General features: G+C 28.2%; 1 protein-coding gene across 6 annotated transcripts in view; it reads left to right on the top strand.

Annotated features, from left to right (window-relative positions):
- LOC148234949 (irregular chiasm C-roughest protein-like) overlaps window positions 1-22,408 on the top strand; it is a 306,152-nt gene that overhangs the window by 269,673 nt on the left and 14,071 nt on the right. For all 6 annotated transcript variants that reach the window (XM_088186132.1, XM_088186136.1, XM_088186138.1 and 3 more), the window contains 4 exons: window positions 6,937-7,039; window positions 8,268-8,401; window positions 22,035-22,158; window positions 22,230-22,369. In XM_088186132.1, the coding sequence (XP_088042258.1) occupies window positions 6,937-7,039; window positions 8,268-8,401; window positions 22,035-22,158; window positions 22,230-22,369 (501 nt within the window). The remainder of the gene's footprint in view (window positions 1-6,936; window positions 7,040-8,267; window positions 8,402-22,034; window positions 22,159-22,229; window positions 22,370-22,408) is intronic.

The raw sequence follows: 22,408 nt of genomic DNA on the forward strand, positions 1-22,408 counted from the left end.
CGTTGGTCATTAACCACTATCACTCGTATTTATTTTTACATACAACACACTAATGCATTTTTAACTGGGAACGTTTTACGACACAACAAGTAGTTATGCATAACGAGAATACAAATTTAAACATTAAACTCGAAGGACTTAATCAAGACTTCTACATGACAAAATATGAATTTATACTACAATATTTTGTATATGTATAATTAAAACTTAATAATTCTATATTTAATTTATTATAGTATATCTTTGTAGTTTTCGTAGAAATAATAATAACCAGATCTTATAGACATTATTCTTGGAAGTAGTAATATTTATCTCAAAAATATAACTTTATTATTATGAAGAAATTCAATATAAAATGAAAGTTCTTATTATTTTATGTATAATTTTTATGAAGAAGTATATTTATACGTTCCAATACAACTTAATTTCAGTTTATTTATTTATTTCATAATATTTGAAGCATATATTTTAAATCGCAAAAGCAATCAAATATTGAATTTCATGGTATATAATTATATCAATAAAACATTTATGATGTATATATTACATTTCACAATTAGCTTTGCAATCTGAACTGTTTTTTAGCCTTTGTAAAAAAAATATATAACCAATATAATTAAAAAGAAAATTTGGCAATATTTAATAATAAATAAAGTAAAACTCTATTATTTATATTAAATTTAAAAGTCTAAGAAACAATATTTATTTACATGTATTATCTTATAATACTTATTTTTTTCTAATATTTAGCGAAATACTTAACTTTTAATTATGAGAAAAAAATATTTATAGCTACATATGTAAATATATTTTAAGTATAAAAAAAAGACTATTTTTTTTATACTTAAAATATATTTAAAACTTCCGTCTGTCCAAATAAATTTTAAGTACCTCATAGCAGTGTACTAGATCCAGAACTAGGGTTCTCAATCGAGTATTTGAGTGTATCGAACTCTCAAATTTTTTTGTTTTAAAACTTGCATTAATTTACTGTAACCAAAATGATCATCCATCAACAAGAAAACAACACAATAGCGTAAAAGATTTTGAACCACACAGGACCATATAAATAACACGAGTTTTTTTCTTACTGTAAATATTCTCAGTCATTGAGAGAATATTTCCTTGCTGCGAAACGGTCACGAATATAATAGATCATCGGATCCTCAAATTCCCGTTGCAATTAAATACGACCTTGGACAATGCCCATCAGCGAGCGTCGTTTTCTAAAGGCGTATACCTTTTTCGCCATTCTAAGAAGCGACTGCAGCGATTGGCTGGATAATTGTTGCATAATTGCGATTGATCGGCAAGCTTTGAGTCCCTGGATACTTAAGCCTTGACTCCGATGAGAAAAAAGCAGTCACCAGCAGCTACTTGAAGAGACCAGTAGACGCCTGTTGCCCGCGAGAGGTACTCCATACGAGTACTACCGTAACAGAGAGAGATCAATTTCCGCTGTACACTCACTGCCATGCGCCATCTTTGAGGACCTTTCACGGACATCATCATTGCGCCAGCTTCTCCACCACATCTCGTCATTTATCGTCTGTCGCAACATATGTAAATAATGTTATAAAATTCTAACCAGATTCCACCTTGAGCCTCACTGGTCGAAATCACGCCCCTAGGTTTCCCAAATCTTAAATGAGTATTAGAATATTTTTAATTATTTGTCTGATTTTCAACTATATGAAGGTTTTTTCAAATATTTATAAAATATTGATTTATGCTATCTCGAATGAAATTAGAATGAAACAATTAGTATAGATTTTTCTCTAAATATACCCTATAGATTAGTGACTTGTTTTTCCTAAATTCATTATGTCATTATGTCGTGGAATTAGGCATTAGCGAATTCCAATTAAATTAATTACGGAGATATTGACCGTAAGATTTAAGGAAGAAATGTATAGATTTATAATTGTCGTGATAGACAATTTATCCACGTGCTAGAAATTTTGCTGCAAAGAAAAACAGTTTCAGTCAGTAAAAATTATCAGATTTATAATATAGTTATTACGATTGCCTCTTAATAAAAAACTTTCAAGAGATAATGATTGAGAATATGAAAAAATACTATTAAAGTTTCGGACTACATTCCAAAGCATTTTAATTAATATTTTATGTTTAAAGTTATCTTTTGATAAACACTTATGTCATTGTAAGGAATTTATATTTAACACCTCATCATAAAAATACGTTTTAAATGTCGATTATTCTGTGTATAAAACAGGATACAACATATCTAAATACAATCAAAATACTAAACAATCACCAGACTCTATGACATATAAATCTGGCTTGTGTGGAAAAGACCCATTTAATTTTTCCCATGATATTTGTTTAACTTTTTTTAGCATTCTTATGAATTTTACCTGTTAAGAAAGTCTTGAAAATATTTTAGTCGGTACACTTATTTTTTTATGACTGCATATTTTTCCCTTTACGAATCTGATACTGAGGTCTTGACGTATGACCTCATTAAGTACATACCATGGGGCGTTAGTTATAAGTGCTCTACATTCTATGACACATCTCTCTGGTGCTGCAGAACAATATCGTTTTTTCTCCAGTCTTCAGATATTTTATTATCGAATCTGTGATTTTTTTATAAATCCAATTTAATGTTTAAGAATAAGATTTTTATCATTTAATATTGACTAAAGTCTTTAGAGGAGCAGTTTTTCAAGATAAGATTGAAAGCAGGCTGATTGGTCTATGTCTTTAGGATTCTGGATTATCGGTATACTTTCTCGGTATTGGTGTCAATAATATTTCTGCAACTTACCATTGGTAGTGTGCTACTCTTTGTATGGTATTAAATATATTATATATGTAATGAGCTTTCTCTGACATTTATTTTAGTAATTACCCTGTAATGAGGTCATATCCTAGCGCTTTCTTTAATCTTTGATCCTTTATTATTATTTATTTAATTTCTTTAATTTTAAGACTTAATTATTCAACCAAAGTACAGATGTCTATTTATAATCTTTTATAAATATTCACAAAAAATATTAACCCAATGTCACAATTTTATTTTCACTTTTTTCAAGTAGTTTTTTAAAAAACATTTAACAAAATCAAATTTAATTACATTTTAATTTATGATTAGAGAAAATACACATTTATCTTTTAAAAATCTAGGGCCTGAAAAATATTTTATAATATATCCAAATCAATCATTTTTTTATAATATACTTTGATGAGTTGTTAGCTAAAAATAATTTTAGAAATAAAATTGCTGATGTAATATATTATTTTATAAAACACAAGATCTATCAAAAAACAAAGCAAATAGTTTGCTTTAAACACAACGCACGTAAAAAAATAAAATTACAAGATAAAGCAATGAAGTCTTGACTTGTTTTTCATATGAACCTAAACCCAACTTGTTTCATTGAAACGTTTACTTTTTTATGTCGAATCCTAATACCTTATTTTATTCTACGTTCGTTATTTACGTTCGGGTAAAAAGTCATGTGCGCTGAAATTGCTTCTATGCCAATTTCACAATTAGCTCATAACGAGCTCCCGCTGGGCGTGCGACGGGGTTGTTGTGCCACGGGGTAGGCAAAAGGGGTTGGTTTAAAATTAACATGTGAATGGCCTAATTGTGTGCCGCATTTATGGACGCTTTGGCTCATTTTTGCCTGGCGCCCCGTTATACACTGTACGTGTTATGTTGTATTGAATCAAATAATAATTCTGACCGACATTATTCTACTGTAAAATCCGACGCGCTGCGTTTGTAATTGGTTTAAACTGTGTACCTTTGTGGCGCTAACTAAATTTATATAACGACATTATCCCGTAACTCTCGCGCGCCAGAATTGCGTAGATGGATGTAGGATATATATAATAACAACAATGTATTGTGATAAGCCGCCCTGGGGCTTATTAATACAGTATCAACCAATGTGTATATATTGACAATAACTAAATATTAAAATATATTCTCAGCAATAAATTAAAAATTAATACAGTAAAATTCATATTTTCAAAACAAGGATATATTAATATTAAACAGGCAATTCTTTAAATAAAATATATGTTGCATAAAATCTAGATTAGATTATTATGGTACACCTTGTTTTTGTGATATCACAAAATCTATTAATGCTAAATTTAGACTTGTGCCCTCTGTTAGTTTTTTGAGAACTAAAGCGAAAATAAATTGTGCTATAGTTTCACTTTGTGAATTACTCGAACCATAATTATTTCTGAAGACATGACAGAAGTGCGTATGAATTATATTGAGGGAAAAATTGTACATAAATAACATTTATATATAATACATAGACTTTTCTTTATAATTAGTTTTAATAGTCATAGAGCTGTGTGTTATATTTCTACACCAGAAATATTTTTTTAACATAAAAAGTACGCTGATATTTATTCATTTATCTTGACGTAGCGGTCAGAGCTTATTTTAATATAGAAGGCAAAGTTATTTCGTTCATAAATTATTAATTAATAAATATGAATTACTATTATTACGTGACGTTCTCATTGCCTTATCTGCGGATCGTAGCTGAATCATGATTAGCGTGAAGAGGGAAGCGGCTGCGTATCAATTGATGCTTAGCGTGGCTCCGCTTGATGCTAGTTCAGTTGAACTTTTTGCTGTAACTAGTGAAAGTTATAATAAAGGTTTTTGTGAATGTGTATGTTGTGCACTATGTGTGCACTTACATATATACGCTAGTCGATAAGGAGAAGATTATTTTTCTCAACTTACTATCAACGCGTATTATTAAATTTATTGTATTTCGGGTAATCGCTGCAGTTTTAAATAGTTGAGATTTGGCAATACTGCACTTAACATAAATTATAAATATAATACTAGTCGTTTTTATTGCTCAATTTTTAATAATAATTCCTAAATATGAATTTTCGTAATCTATTTTTACGGTCAATGCGTATTTATTTAAAATTTGTTAGCTGGTATAATATTTATAAATTAATTAATTAGATTTAAAAACCTAGCTTTTAATAGCATATTGTGCTTTTAAAGCTTTTTGCGACAAGTCCTTTTTCGCGGTCAATGCGTATTTGCAATTTTTTTCTACATTGTTGGTTAATATTTACATATTCATAAGACCTATTATTATTCTCGTGTATTACAATACTTACGTGTACGTGTAAATTGTTACCCCGTGGTAATGCATCTGGTAGTGCCTGTTATGATACAATAAATAATTACCGTTAATTAAAAATCAGTTTGCGTAATACAAGCATACAAATTTAAAGAATCTTGTGCTAGATCTCACATATTTCATATATTTATATAGAGTAGAGATTTTAACTCATATTCCACGAAACGATTTTTATTTTCCGCAAAGCTTTAGATTACTCTTTGACGCAAAATTAAAATTATGGGTGTATTAAAAATATACAATTCAAACAGTTTTTTTTCATAAAAATACATTTTCTTTAAAAGTAAAGTAGCATCTAAAAATAATTGTTTTTTGCTACAAAAGTGTGCTAAAATTATATACATTAAAATTATAAATATGATGTTGTTTATTTTTTAAATTATGTGATAACACATATATTCTCGTTACGTGGCTTAGTTTATTGTGAAACTTAGTAGAAAAAATGAGTAGTCTTAAAATTGTATTAAAATTAGAAGAGATAAGTACTTTGTAGTTAAGTCAATTAAAAATCTGTTCGATTAACGATTGAAAAAACGATTAGTTTTCACTGCACGGCCCAATTTAATTTTTTTATGAATATAAAATAAAATGATTGCATTACTTATTAAATAAAATAATTCTTTAGAAACTTTTATTCATATAATAAATAATTCTCATAATTTTTTTATACATAAATCAAAAGACGAGATGATGGAGAGATAAAAAAAATACTCAAAGGTAATTTCTCAGTAAAAATATCCAAATATAAATACGTTGCGTGGCCAGATGAATCTCGGTATTATATGTTAGTGGTAATTTAAATGTAAAATGTTTTTAAGGAAGTTTGTTTAACAATAGGACATACTGAGTTTATTTTTTAAAACATAATTTTGCGTTGCGTAGCCAAAACTTTATGAATATTTTATCATATAAAATGGCGGTGTTCAAGTAATATTTTTTAAGTAAAACTTAATTACTATTCTTATTAAAAATATTTTATAGTATATATGGTAAAAAAATATATTTTTTTGCCAAAAAACAGTAGTTTAATCTTGCAGTATAAATATAGCTAAGCACGAAATTAGTGCACAATATACTACCCCTTGAAATAATTTAAAGTTAATAGTAAAAGTAGCTCAAATTGATCAAAAAAACTTTTTTTAATTAAATAAAAAATAACATAATTTTATCGCAATTTGCGTAAAGGAGAAAATTGTTTTACTGTTTAAAAGAAATAAGTTTATTTTCTATAACTGCAGCAACAAATTTTAAATGAACTATTAAATAACTATTATTTCAGTGTAATTTTTATTTTATCCCAATATTGTATTTAAGCGAAATTTAGAGTCGCCATACCTCAGCAGCAGTTCTGTTGAAATAATGTCAATCCCTGACTATTTAAAATAAACGTGTATTTATATTCTTAATAAAAGCTAAAATAATATTTAATATTATAAGAATATGTGTAGGTAGACATATGTATATGAAGAGTCAGCCCAACATAAGGTGTCCAAACGGTCTATATGACGGTCCAAACGAAAGCGATCTGATTTTTGATGCTGACCATGTCGAATTTTCCAAATAGCAAAGATTCCTATGAATGAACCACGTCATGGAAGAGTAATCAGGGAGGTAGAAATTGAATCTGGGGCTTGGAAAAATTGGCGAAGAAAACGTTTGCGACGCGCTATAGTGTAAAAAGGAACCTTTGCAGTTAACCTAGAAACACTGGATTGATTGCAGTCAGCGTATTTTGACATCCTTTTTTCATATCATTTTTTTCTTATATTTATAGATTATACATAACGTCACGAGGGAGCTCCATAACTCAATAGTAAGGTGCGAAGCACACAACGCAGTTGGCAGGAGCGAAGATTCAGAAACGCTAGATGTTGCATGTGAGTATAAATTGTATTTATTTACTAATAAAATAGGGTGGTTTGATTATTAAATATTTTTTTATTCTATAATTACTTTCTGTTCGTAAAAAAAGCGATATTACCTTAAACATAAATATACACTTTCTCGTGAATTTACGACTTTTTTGGTTGCCAATATAATAAAACGATCATTTAATTTTCAAAGAATATGTATACAATGTTTATTTTTGGGCTCATAACCTTGCATGAAATTATCAAGAAAGGATATTGTGACTTCTTAGAATATATCTAAATGTAAATTTAGACACCCCTTTTTTCATTTATTTATATACAATTTTATATTCAAGCATATTTTAAGACATACATATGTCAATATACAGATAAAATAGTTGTTAAGAAAAATATTTTTTATAAATAAAAGAAGTATTTGTAGTTTTTAGTTCAGTTTATTGTGTGTAGCTTCAAAGGCAAAAACAGTCAATTGATATTTTTATTTCTGAAAATAAAATGTATAAGCTTTTAAAAAATATATATGTAACTCAACTTGACTTTTATCGAAAGTTAAAATATAAAAGCTCTTAAATATAATATAAAAACATTTTTTAAGTCAAACGTTTTCATGCCAAATAAATATATAGAATAACTAATAATATTTTTAATACTGATATTCTATGAACCATTAGTTGTTAGTAAAAATAATAGTATAGCTTAATTGAAAGCGTGCTATACCGGTTATCAAATATTAAAAGATGGAACTAAAAAATATTTTTAAAGATTTACTGATATTTAAATAAAATATATTTTATTTTAATTTTTGATATTATCAAGAGAAACGAATTTTATTTGAATTAAGAATTCTAAAGATGGCAGAGGTTCAAGATTTTTTAAATTATGTATATCTTGTGAATCAGTTATTAAGCAAGAAAAACATTTCATTTAAGTTTTATTCGAGTGCTCTTAATGCTTTGAGTAGTAATTGTAGACTCTATGTAAAAGTTGTTCTTCTTTTACTTTTTATGTACTGTATCGTGTAAATATCTTAGGTTTAACTTTAAAACCGAGTACATCATACTTTCTTGTTTGTTTTAATATCTCAACGCAAAGTTTTTCCACCTCGCGCAAGACTTAATGGCTGAGCATCTTTGCTTAAAGACCATTCATCCTATAAAACATTAGCACTTTTCTCTTCGTCCACGGTACATAAAACTCTTATTGTTATTTATTGTTTATCTTGTATCTTTCATAGACGGACCCAGTTTCCGCACGAGACCCAGCGACGTTGAATCCGATCTGGATGCTGCGGCTACTTTGACATGTGACGTAGAAGGAAATCCGCAGCCCCAGATTATTTGGTTGCACGAGGACCAAGACAGATGGAGTGTGAGTACCATTGAAATTACTAGACTCTATTAAAATTCTGCTAGAAATTAAATTAAAATGGAACATTCCATTTAAATCGCGTAACCTTTATTCACCTCTATTTTTTTTTATTACACAGAAGCAATCGAATGCTTGGTTACTTTTTTGTTGCGTTATTTATTGAAAAAGCTGTGGAAAAAAATGAAATTTCTCAATTTTGCTTTCGCGTGAAATGCATTAAAAATTCGCTTCCGAGAGAAAAATTGTTCACCGCACAAGTACAATCAACGCCGGCAAACGTTATTCCAATTCCAAATTACAACAGCACTTGAAACATTTATGCTTTGAAAAATGGACCATTAACCGGTTCGCTCTAAAATTGTTATCCGGGGAGTAATTTCAAGCGATTACGTTTTTATATTTTTAACAGAGAAAAATATCACCTGTGTGTTCGTATTCATCTAAATAATTCTGCGAATGGTATCATAAAAAAGGAATCATAAACGGGCTATATTTAAATCCACAATTAATAAAAAAGCAAAGATATATTTAATTATAAATATAAGTTTCACGTTTAATTTTGGTCTCTTAATTGCATCTAATAATACGACGACAACGATAGGCGACACGCAATCGCCATTTCCGTCAAAAATAGTATCTATGGCACTAAACCAAAATCTTGATTAGTAATAACGCTTTGCTAACGAGCGTAATAATTCAACTAATGATGGTACGCATATAATGAACCAATCATAAAATAGAAAAAAAAAATAATATTTGATAAATTTTTATATTTTTCATTGTTTGATTTAAAAAAAATTGCTTTGCTATATATTTATTTACAAATCCGATAAAGAAGCAAACACTAAAATTGTAGTTATTGTATATACATTTAATTACAATTTACTAATTAATAATATTTTATTTTTGACAATTGCTTTTTTAGCCCAAAGTTCAAAACATATTTAAACATATTTAAAAAACAGATCAAACCGTAATAAATTACATGAGCTCAATGTGTTACAACAATATTAACAAAGTCAATGACTTCTAAGTTAAGCAGTTAAACCCCAGACTTAAATCAAAGTCAGTAAATCAATAACTTTTAGTTTACTACTTACAAACTAATATTACAGCTCACAATTAATCGATGTCACCATACATGACATTATTTAATTTTATTTTAATTTTGTAACACAATATTTATCTGTTTAATACTAATCTAGGTAAAATTTAAGGTGGAAAATCTGCTCCTTTCTTTCTCCCAATATGACGTCCCTGTGTAAAGTTAAATATATTAAATTATGATAAATATATTATGTTCTTGCCAACTTGTCTGCGTCTCAAAAAATACAGTAATTTCTGAAGATTGAGACCAGAGTTGACGTGAAGAGGGAAGCGGTTGCTTAGTTGTACTTGCTGCAAATTCAAATAAACTTCCGTGTGTCTTAATTCAGTAGTAACTGATTCTATTTTTTATTAAAATTTTCTGTCGCCGTTGAATTTTAAATAAAAATAAATACATGTGCTATGTATGCCATAATAATGGGGTACCCTTAAAATGTTGTGTAACTCTTTACAAGTGCATAGCCTGGCCGAAATATTTAGGCAGGTAGTTTTAGCCGTAATTCTGAGAGCTATACAAAGTAATTTGTGGTTTTTAATGCTCACTTGATTTTTAAAAAGGGATTGCAGGTCTAATTGTTCAGTTACGTTATGTAGTTATATTTTTTTTATGAAATAATTTATTTTTAATATTACATAAACATTAAAAAAATGTTAAAAAACGCGCAAATATAATTTTATTGCATTCGCATGAACTATAAACATAATAATTGTTTACGACACGCTGTCTAAAATGCTTTGAAACGATGCAATGAAAGTATTTCCTACAAATCAAAGCCAAGAACTAAAAAAAACAAGAGAAAACTTCATAATGAAGATTAAATGATGGTTCACAAGTCCCTTTTTAGCCATATATATTTTACGAACAATTTTGTGGACTTGAAGATTTAAAGCTCGAACACGGCTTTTATAAATAAATAAAACTCGAAGGTTAGAGTGGGCCCGAAAATACCGAGATTGGACTTCAAAGGATTGGGTGAAAGTGATTTGGTTCGATAAATCCAACTTTAAATTAATTTTAAGCTAAAATTGCTAAATATAAGAACAAAAAATATTAAAAACGTAATTTATTCAAAAATTTCTAAAGCAAGAATTTTAAAAATAATCATTATGTTTTGAACAATTTAAAAATGGTGACCCCTGGTCTAGTACATGTGCGTCGAAGAATCAAAGAAGAATATATTGCTGATTGTGTAGTACCCAAAGTCAAGTATTGTGGCGGAAGCGTTGTGGTCTGGGGTTGCATGGCAGCAGCAGCGGTAGGAATCCTGTATACTTGCGAAGATAGTATGAATCGATAGATTGAAATCTACATTAAAGGATTCCTACTAGAAAATATTTTTAAGCACAGACCACGCTACCATCCAATACTAACAAGAAAACGCTCCATGACATACTTCGCTAAAAAGTAGGGGCTGGTTTGCGTCAAATAGTTTGACGCTTTTAGAATAGCCTACACAGTCACCATACCTAAATTCTATAAAGAATTTATGGGCAAAACTAACAGGAAAGATTTCCTAACACGATTGAATATTTAAAACTGCGAGAAAATTGAAGATGGAATGGAGAAAATTGTCTTCGTTCACCTTCAGGTCATTAATGTAATTAATGACAGTATGCCAAAAAGGTTTGTAGATGTAATTAAAGCTAAAGGTGGCGTACTAAATATCAAAAACACTTTAAATAATCAGATTTTTATTTATATTTTAACGATTTTTTAAGATTGGGGTTCCCCATAATAGGGCCAAGTCTTTATTAGAAAATGTATTTTTTTCTAAGGCTTTCGTCGTTCGCATCAATAGTGATAATTTAAGAGTGTTTTTTTTTGTAAATAAAAGGATTTATATTCAATTTGTTAGCGCATTACACCAACCCATACAAAAATAATCCGAAAACATTTTCACACGTCTGCTAATAAACAAGTGGTTTTTGTGTAAGTTCCGGCGACATAATCGTGCGTGCCGCTTAATAATTTGTAATAGCGACAGTGGGAACACGCCAAAAAGAAAGCTCATAAATCTGACGACAATATTTTTTGAGAACAGAAAGACTTGCGTGCGGTCCTCGAGACCATCTCGCGGTACTTACTGCCGCCGAAAATGGACACCGTCGAGGGTCTGAGGGTCGTAAAAATTCGCAGTAATGCGGGTCCCCGGGAGAGCCCAAAGGCCCCCGTCCGGTACAAAGGCCCCGCGTCGGTGCCGCGGCGGCTAGTCGTTACGGGGGCTTTATCGGTCGTAAAAGCTCCTAACTGCCGGACACAGCCGGCCAGTTGACACTGTCGACGGAAAGATAGCGTGAAGATACCACATAATCCCATACCCGCGCATAGGTACACGTTGTTGTGTTTGTATTTATGTTTGCGAGTGTGTGCGTGTTGGATACGGTGTAAGCTCGATATGCGAGAATGTGTTAATCCGGATTAATAAAGATCGGCTGGAGCTAATGTATATAAAATAGTATAACAAACTAAAATTATGATTTAAACGAATCGTAAAATAAGATATTCCTGCTATCGTAAAAATAAATTAAACTTACCTTAATTAATAACGCGATGAATATGACACAAATTGCTAATGAAGAATGCTGGTGAACGTCAAACATTTTTCATATATATTTTTTGTATTATTAATAAAGTTTTACCGAGGAACGAAAAATTACAAAAGTGACTCCCATATATAAAAAAAAACAAATCAATCATAAAGAATTAAAAGTCACTGTTGATTTTATCAGCATCAGCTCAAGTATTCTAAAACATTCTTCAAAAGTATGCCTCAAACCTTATCGAAAAATATTAGATTGCTCAAACAGCATGGTTTTCGTATATCAAGATCAGCAGCAACGAATTTGTTTTTATTTTTCTTTCAATTTTGTGACGAAACATCTCAATACAGGCAATCAAGTAGATGTTTTCTAATTTCAAAAAATCTCTCAATGAAGATCATGTCTTAATTCATAAAAAATGACTAGGTCTCAATTATTTTGAATACATTGATTTGTGGAAATTCCACAATATTTTGATCCTGGCTCATAATCTTTTCTAAAAATATATAAGATACAAAGTCTTGCATAGAATGAACTTTATAGATGAATGTTTATTTCGTGTTCATCTTTATGTTCCAAAATCACGAGCGGAGCATTTAAATTCGTATACTCGCAGATCATAATATATGCCGTGTATAATCGCTAATTAATTCAATTTTACTAAAACTATAATAAAGATGCATCCAATATTTCCAAATTTGTTAAATATGTAACATGGTTTATCATTTAAAATGCATTTTATCTTTTTATTTCATTTAAATTAAAAATACATACATAACAAGTACATACATTTGTATATAAAATAATAACAGACTCCAAAAACCAACAATAATTCATAGTCAAAAATGAAACAACTTCATGTTACATAAAATATGTGTATGTATACATACATATTTTTTTTTAAAATGGCTTTAATCTGAAGACGATGAAGAAATGGTAACCTGCATATCACTGTCGCCATCATTTATGGGCCTGGCTTAAAAAAATTGTCCAATGTTGTTTGTCTTGCCGTCTTGTCCATTTCGTTCTTCAGTGATTTATAACAGCTAATGGCTGAGTTAATTCCTCGAGAAAGTTTGGCACTACGTTCGACGTCAGGGTCGTTTTCAAGGAGGATGTTTATTCCTTGTTCGAAATAGGAAAAAGCTTTTGACGACTTTTTTGATGTTAGCAGTTTGAATAGAACAGGCTCTGTCTCTTCATCAAATGCCGGTTCTGCTTGCAACTGAATGAGTTCCTTATATGAAAGGGGTTCCCTATCAGCTTCAAGTAGATCAAGCACATAACGCTCGTTCAAACCTTCAAAGCCGAGATCATGTGCTAGATCCAAAATGTTTTGCCTAATTTCAAGAAGGCAATTAACTTCTGCATCAGTAATTTTTACACATTCTGGCCATATTTTTTTCTAAACATGGTTCATTGTTGTTAATTTTAATTCCTTCCATGATTCACTGATGCTGTCAACAGCATCCTTGATGTTATAGTTTTTCCAAAATGTTTTAATTGAAGATTTACCATCGGTTTCTCTTATAAGTTGTCGGAAAGTTTGGCGTAGGTAATATGCCTTAAAAGTGGCTATTGCACCCTGATCCATTGGTTGGATCAGAGCTGTTGTATTTTTCGGAAGGTACTCAATCATGACATCTTCAGATAGTTCGGATAAATTAGTAGGATGCCCTGGTGCATTATCCAAAATTAGCAAAGCCTTGTTGCTTAAATTATTGTCTCGCAAATATTTTTTCACTTCTGTGCAAAAGTGATTTTTGAACCAATCCTCTAAAGTAGCTTTAGTCATCCAAGCTTTCTTGTTGGATCTCTATATGACGGGTAATTGATTTTTATTTAATCCTTTAAGAGGCCTTGGATTTTCGGACAAATATATTAAAAGTGGTTTTTGCTTAAAATCAACGCGGCATTTGCACCAAGTAGCAAAATGAATCGTTCTTTAGACACCTTATAACCAGGCGCAGATTTTTCGGTTTTTTAAATGTACGTGCAATCAGGCATTCGCTTCCAATAAAGCCCTATTTCGTCTATGTTAAACACTTGTTCAGGTTTATGATCACCTCTTTCAATAATTCCCTTTAAAATGTTGGGATATTCCTTAGATGCGGCCTCATCGGCTCTAGCTGCTTCACCTTTCATTTTAAAATTATGCAAATTAAATCTATTTTTAAATTTTTAAAAAAATCGACATCGAAAAAAAGTTTTTTTGTCGTTATAGCGAAACATTTTAGGCCGTAAATCGAAAACGTGTCTTAATTGAAGAGGGCCGTTATAGCGAAAGGCCGTATAAAGAGCGGCCGTATATCGAGGTATGGGTGTATAATACTATACCACTGAACTTTACAAAATTGATTACATATTCTATTAAAGGAAGTTATTAAATATACATATTATATATACGTACGCTACATGTACAATATCAAAAATTTGTATACAGCGTGTTTGACTGTAGGTATGTACTTACATGTATAAATCCGTTCGCATAGTACAGGGATTATCAAAGCAGCACTCAATTAATAATAGATAAGGTACAACCCCAAACCCAAATCCAGGATGTATAGCAAGATGCACAATTAAGGGTAAGGCGATTACAAAGAAAGTCTTTCAAGTGCTCATCCTTTCTTTGACACTGATCCTAAATGAGCATGGAACGCATTTCTGCGAGGTTAAAATAGACTTCCTGGAAAGCATAATATCCTCAACCCGATACAATACTCCCCAGAAAGTGGTCACTAGATACACACGACTAGTTTGAGCACTCACAAAAGGCAGATATTAACATTTTACGAGTGTAAAACAATCACTTTTATTACTCGAGGTAAGCCCGTGCGGAATTCACTTTCAACATAAAATTTTACGAAATATTTTTTAATATTACAATCTGTTATTTACATTACAATTGGCAATGTATGTATAATTAAATATAGGTTAAAAATACAACATTGATATTTCTTGGATTTAATACAACTTTAAATATAAAAATCGTGCATCGTAATTGTTGCGAATTATTATACTTTTAGAATATCTTTGGTCAGAGTTAATGCAATAATTTATTACAATGAAATTTCTATCTATGATATATGATAAAATGCATTTGTTGTGTATGAATGTGACAGTTAAAAATACAATTTTTGTATTTGAATGGCAGTAATCACAACGGCAGTGGATTAAGCCTGTCAGCAAATTCGCGTCGCGCGAATCTAACTAATCTCGTAATATAACACCCGCCGAACGATCGGTTATAATCGCATTATTATTTTTGATGCGACCCCGGTCCGGCAATAACGGCAAACGTTAAACTAAAGTGTTACCGGCCTCCGGGAAATTCTGCGCCTAATAAAGGTTTACGAAGGTCTACCCTGTCCCCGAGACTGTTTGGGTCCAGTTACTTCTTTCTCGTTGCTCCCAATTTATCGTCGAAAACTTTGCAGCACTAATGCGGGCCCGAGTTGCGAAAAGTGCTTGCAAATATGCCACTGCCTCATCCACACATTCAGATGTGCAATACCAATGATAACTGAACTTTTATGGTTATGCGGGGCAGTTAAATTCTTGTGTGTGAAAAATTGTCTGTAAGCGTTCCCACTAAGGCTTTGGTTATGATTTTACCCGTATGCAGTATTTAATTATGTAATTTTGCAAGACACTTCGATGATTTCATCCTTAAATGGGCAATTAATTAAATTAAAATTACATAATAAAAAAATAATAGTTCGCCTTGTAAGCACATTATATTAGTATATGTTCAAAAACAGTAACTAACATAGACAAGAATACAAGTGTTATATCTAACGTGTCTGTGAGAACATTATATAAGTATAATTCAAGACAATCATAACAATGCTCATATGGACCATCTTGTTTTTAATTTCTATCCAGGAGATCAAAAGTCTCCAAGAGAGCAAAATTAGTGAATTCCGAACAATCGTATCAGGTTTTTCTAATCTCAAATATAAATATCGTGATTATTAATTATAAGTATTGAGTATTAAAAGCTGCAAAAAATGAGCAACTTCAGCTGATATAGAATATCTTTTATATATTAAAAAAAATGTGTTTTAAATTTAATATAAATTTTATCGAAAATAATATGTGAGACTAATAAAAATATTTTTATAAAGAATGATATTAATTTTATTTTTATAAAGAATGATAATTCCTAATATTTTAATAATAATAATTTTTAATATTTTTAATATTTTATTATTTTATTTTTATAATAATAATTTATTTTTATAAAGAATGATAATAATTTTTATTAGCAATGATAATATTACGCGACATATATTTGCCAATTATTTTAAAAGGTAAATATACCTTAAAAGTCGAAATTCTTGTGTACACAATTGTATCATACATATTTTTTTTAATATAACAGTGAATGCTATTTTTAATACAGAATTTAACAAAATTTAAAATTATATTTTTTTAATATCAAACAAATAAATTTCTCAGATTAAATATAATAAATGTATGTATTTAGCTATTTTATTGCAGCATAACAGATTTTTCAGTATTTTGTATATAGGCAAATGATCAGACATTTTTAGCATCTAATCAATCATTTTTAACGAACGCTCGTGATTTTGGAGTAGTTAAGATTATTATTGGAAAGGCAGCTTATTTATTATTATGATAATTATTAATTGTACAGAGCTGCAATTTTATGTATAAAATTAACCAGGATGGTTTCAATTAATAAATATTCGTAATAAATATAAAAGAAAATAATAATAAAGAACCTATATATTGATAGAAAATACAGTAAAAATAATTTTCAGAAAATTAACTTATATATATTTATTATTTATGTTATGATTTTGATTAAGCTCTATCGACTAAAATATGAATGCCAGAAAATTCAGTCATAATAAATTACTGCCTGAAAATGCATATATTAAACAATTTTCTATCGTTTATTTTGATAACAATCCAATATTACTTTAGAATAATAAAAATACTGTGAATAAATATTTTTTATAACCAAAATATGATTATAAATATAACGTATTAAAATTTTGACAAATAATCACGATAACATATAGTTCAGTCTTTTGATAACAACATTTGAAAAATGATTACACAATTTTAACATCGGATTAATATTTTATAACGAAAGATCGCGATTTTTAACGTAGATTGTAATTAGAAAGACAGCTTATTTATATGTTTCTTATGAGTTTATTATTTTCACATTGCTGAATATAATTTCATGACCTGTTAACCCAATTACACCTAACGATTTTTATAACCAGAGATTCGATATCAATATAAAATAAAAATACATTAATTGATAGTTAACAATTAAATAAGATTTTTAGTAAATGCACTATATAATTTTTATAATATGATATGATTTTGACTCTTATCATTTGACCAAAAAATAAAAACTAGACAACTCAGTAAAGTACAGTCATACTTATATTAAACCAGTGGTAATAAGAAATTAATAAAGATACAATATTTCCTTTCAATACTTACTTCAAAATATCAAAAACGCAAATTATGTTTTAATAACAAATACAATATAAAATTCTGTTTATAAATATAACATTTACTATATTTTTAAATAAATATATTTATTTATTTTTTTAATCTTCTCATATTAAAAAAATCCAGCTAAGTCTTAATTCAAGTCAGTTATAGAAAAAAATATTATTTTTATACTGAAAAGAGTCATATAAGGTATAAAACTATTATTATTTAGATACAATCTTATAAAACGTAAGCATAGAAGTATTTATTTATTTTATTTATTTATTTATTTTATTAATTTATTTAGCTTAATAGCTAATCTTTACATCTAACAAATTTAGTAAACATATATAAAAATATATAAAAAATACATAACAGAAAGAAAAAATATACAATAATAAAGACTTAATACTATAATATTTTATTTCTATATGTACGAAGGTGTTTTTTTATTCCATTTATAAAACCCGTTATATTTTTGCTGTTTCGGATTTCTCTTGGAAGACTATTATATAAATTAAAACCTCCGTACATAATTCCCCTAGCCGTACTCGTTTTCTTATACTTAATTATCTTTAAATTTTCTCTATTTCTAGTATTATATTTATGTACATCTTTATTTCTTATTAAATACTTATTAAAATAGTGTGGTAACATATTATTTTCTAACTTATATATAAATACTAAAACATTCATACTCAATATTTCTTGAACATTCAACCATTCTAATCTATCAATCATACTTTTACAATTAGTTAATCTATTTTTATTTAAGATTACTCTCATTGCCCTATTTTGTAATTTTTGCAACATTTGTTTATCTAATTTATTCAACATATTTAATAGTGTTGCACAATAATTAAAATGGGGCAATATTATACTATTGTAAATTAATTTTTTTGTATTTATACTTAATATATTTCTTAATCTAGATAATAAACCTATTTTTCTACTAATTTTTTTAATATGTAATTACAATGTTCTTTAAAGTTTAATTTTGTATCAACAATTACTCCTAAATATTTTATATTATCCACTATTTCTATATTAGAGTTATTTATTACTATTTTGGTACTATCATCTAACACATTTTTATAATTAATAAACATACATTTAGTTTTATTCTCATTTAATTTAAGTACATTATTCTTTAACCATATCTCTAACACACCTAATTCATCATTCAAATTACTCACAACTTCTTCAATGTTATCACCCATGCAATAGATCAATGTGTCATCCGCAAATAGATGAACTTTACATTTTCTTACGTTATTAACTATATCATTTATATATAAAACAAACAACAATGGTCCCAATTTAGACCCTTGTGGTACTCCATAATACACTAACCTCTCTTCAGAACATACATTATTTATCTTAACTTTTTGTTTTCTTTTATATAAGTAATTATTAAACCATCTCAAAACTATATCACTTATACCTATACTCTCCAATTTCTTCAACATTATTTCTCTGTCTATTGTTTCGAAGGCTCTCTTGAAATCCAAGAAAACTGCTCCAATGATTTTGTTTGTATCCTTAGCCAACAGCCAATCATTTATCACTACTTGTAATGCAGTTTCAGTGGAATGCTTTTCTCTGAATCCCGATTGTTGTTCACATATTATGTTTTGAGAAGTAATAAATTCCTTTAATTGTTTGATTACTACTTCTTCTATTATTTTTTCTATACACGGTAGCATGTTGATTGGTCTCATTTCTTCAACTTTTTTACTATTTTTTATTTTAGGTATAGGTACAATAGTAGCAATCTTTAAATTTTCAGGCATTTCTCCTAATGAGAGTGCTTTATTTATTAAATAATTTAATTTAGTTCCTATTATTTCCCATGTTTCTTTAATTATATTTATATCTAGTTCATCAGTACTAGTTCCTTTTTTAAATTTACATATTATGTTATGAATTTCATCTAATGATACTGATTTAAATTTACTAAATTTTACAATTAATGTTTTATTATTATATTGTACTAAATTACTAATCCTTGGTATTGAATTTACAATTTCTTCTATGCTCTCAATGTAATATGTATTCATCTTTTCTGCCATTATATAAGGATCTTGATATATATTTCCATTAATTTCCATTTTTATTATGTCGTTTTTCTGAGTTGGATTAATTAATTGTTTTATTGATTTCCACATCTTATTTGGATCATTTTGTATTTCATCTATCAATTTTTCATACCATTTCTTTTTAGCCATTCTTAATACTTTGACTGCCATATTTCTACATTGTGTGTATGTTTTCCATTTTTCATTAAAGACTTTATATTCTATTTGTTCTGTTTTTAATATTTGAAAAATGTTGTATGACTCATCTCTTTTCTTTATAGCATTTTTAACATCATCATTAAACCACGGTTTTGGGTTGTAACGATATTCCTTTTTAAAATTATATTGACTTTTTGTTTTACAATCTACTATATTCTTATAAATTTTGTTCCATATCCTATTAACATCCATATTATCTACATTCCAGTCACATTTTTGTAATTCTAATCTTAATTTATTAAAATTAATTTTTTTAATTATATCAATTTTTTTTGTTTTTTTAAACTTAAGTTCATTATGTTTTTCTATATAAATATATACAATTGAATGGTCAGTTATTCTTGGAGTTGATTTTACTTCACAATAAATTTTTTTGTTGTTGGTAAATACTAAATCTATTAATGTGCTCGATCTATTATTAGTCCTTGTATTTTCTTTGACACATTGTCTTAAACCAAATATATTTGATATTTTTTCTAATTTTGCTGTGTAAAAATCTTCACATTTGTTCCAATTAAAATTCCAATCTCCAATTAAAACAGTATCCAAAATTTGATCAAAACTCCATTCTGCAATATTATTTATAAATTCTATGAATATATTCGGATTACTATTTGGAGATCTGTATGCTATACATAATATTATGGGAATTTTTTCAATAAAAATCTTAACTGTGATAGACCAGTATGTCTTATCTTGATTATTTTTAAATATAGTATTGAATTTTATATCATTTCTAATATACAGTACAAAAAAAATAATTTCTATGATGCTTAAAATCATGTTACGAAAATTTGGTAAAATATATATTATAAAGAAATTGTGCGCAAATTTATGATTAGGTTTTTTTTATATTATATATATTTTAAATATTTATTTATATTCAAAACTACAGACTCATTGCAAGTTTTTATTTTTTAATATGGAAGACATGTTTTTTTTTAATATTTTTGTAATAATTCGTAACCGAATACCATTCAATAATTTTTGTATTGCCATATTATATTACTAATATCGGTAATCTTAGGCTTTTAAAAAAATACTTTATGATCTTAGGTACTAAAAATAATATTTTCTTATCTATTATATTAATTATTTATATATGATGTAAAATATATTTTCAATAAAAAAAACCTTCTCAAATAGTGACATTGATACAGATACTATAGGGCATAAATTATAAAATAGAAATTTGTTTATATAGGAAATAAAAAAATAATTAAAATAATATTACCCTTATATGTATGAATAAACATTTCAATCCATACAATTGATAAGCTAAAATTTTTATATTGATTTCATCATAATTAAGTAGATTTTTTTATTTTTATATATTTTATTTTATAATTTTACATTATTATTAAGCAAATAAATCTTTGTGGCAAATAATTTTTACCAAATTAATTATATTACAAATCATAGCAATTTTTATTAACCATATAATATAATTCTTTTTTTAGTAATTACTATCATGTGCTATTGTGAAATACACAATTAGTAAAAACCTGTATTTAGAGTAATATAAATTAATAAATAGTTATGTGTGTCTCTTACACATTATTTTTATTTTATTTAAAATACACAAATAAATTTATAACAAATTATTAATTTAAAATATTGATGAACTACTTTTAAATATTAGTATTCTATAATAATATAATGTGTAGAATCAACTAAATAAATTGTTAAACGTAAACGTAAATATGTCATTTCATTAAGTAAACTTATATTTACCAAATATATACTATAATTTTAATAAATATATTAAACTAACTTTATAGTGTTTTAGATGATTTTTTAATTATAAATTTTCAATATATAAAATTGTTTTATTTTTACTGTTAAAACAACATACAATTTTCACCTATTGTTTTATTATTTCAAGACAATATTCTGTATGAAATATTGTTATTAAATTAGAGACCTGTAAAAAATTGTGGTTCATTTATTATTTAATAATAAAAAAGTGTTGGAACCTTCAGAATATAAAGCGAAAAGTCTCCACAATCGGGTAAACAATATAACTTAGTCGAAAGTTAATGAACATATTTTTATACATTACACCCCACGAACAAAATCAAAAAGTTATCCATTATCCGTCGAAGGGCGTCGGACGCGTCCATTTTCCGCGTCTTTACGCACTTTGACTTTTAAATTATTATTTTCAAGAGAGACGTCGTTGTTTGAAACTTATTCAACTTTTCCAGGTTGTCGGAAGAACGCCGAATCTCACTTTGACTGTTGACTCTTCGACGTCGGGCAAATACATTTGCAAGGCGTCGGTTCAAGGGTTTCCCGAAATCGAGGCCGAGGCGACGGTGTATTTGAGAGGTGAGAATATATAATGCCACGACTCTATGATTAGCGTCGGGGAGGCTTAAAAACTTTTTAATAACCACCAGGACCACCGGCTGTCGTATCGAGGAGAGCTCAAACTGGAGCGGCCGGAGCACCAGCCAAAGTTCAATGCTTGGCGATCGCTGTTCCGAGACCTAGGGTCATTTGGCTGATCCGAGGAAGACCTATAACTCCACAAGATCAGGTAAGGCTTTTTTTAATTAAGTAATATATTAAATGTCAT

This window comes from Plectrocnemia conspersa, unplaced genomic scaffold (assembly GCF_051122295.1).
Source record: "Plectrocnemia conspersa isolate PC_06_02 unplaced genomic scaffold, ASM5112229v1 ptg000005l, whole genome shotgun sequence".
NCBI lineage: Eukaryota > Metazoa > Arthropoda > Insecta > Trichoptera > Polycentropodidae > Plectrocnemia > Plectrocnemia conspersa.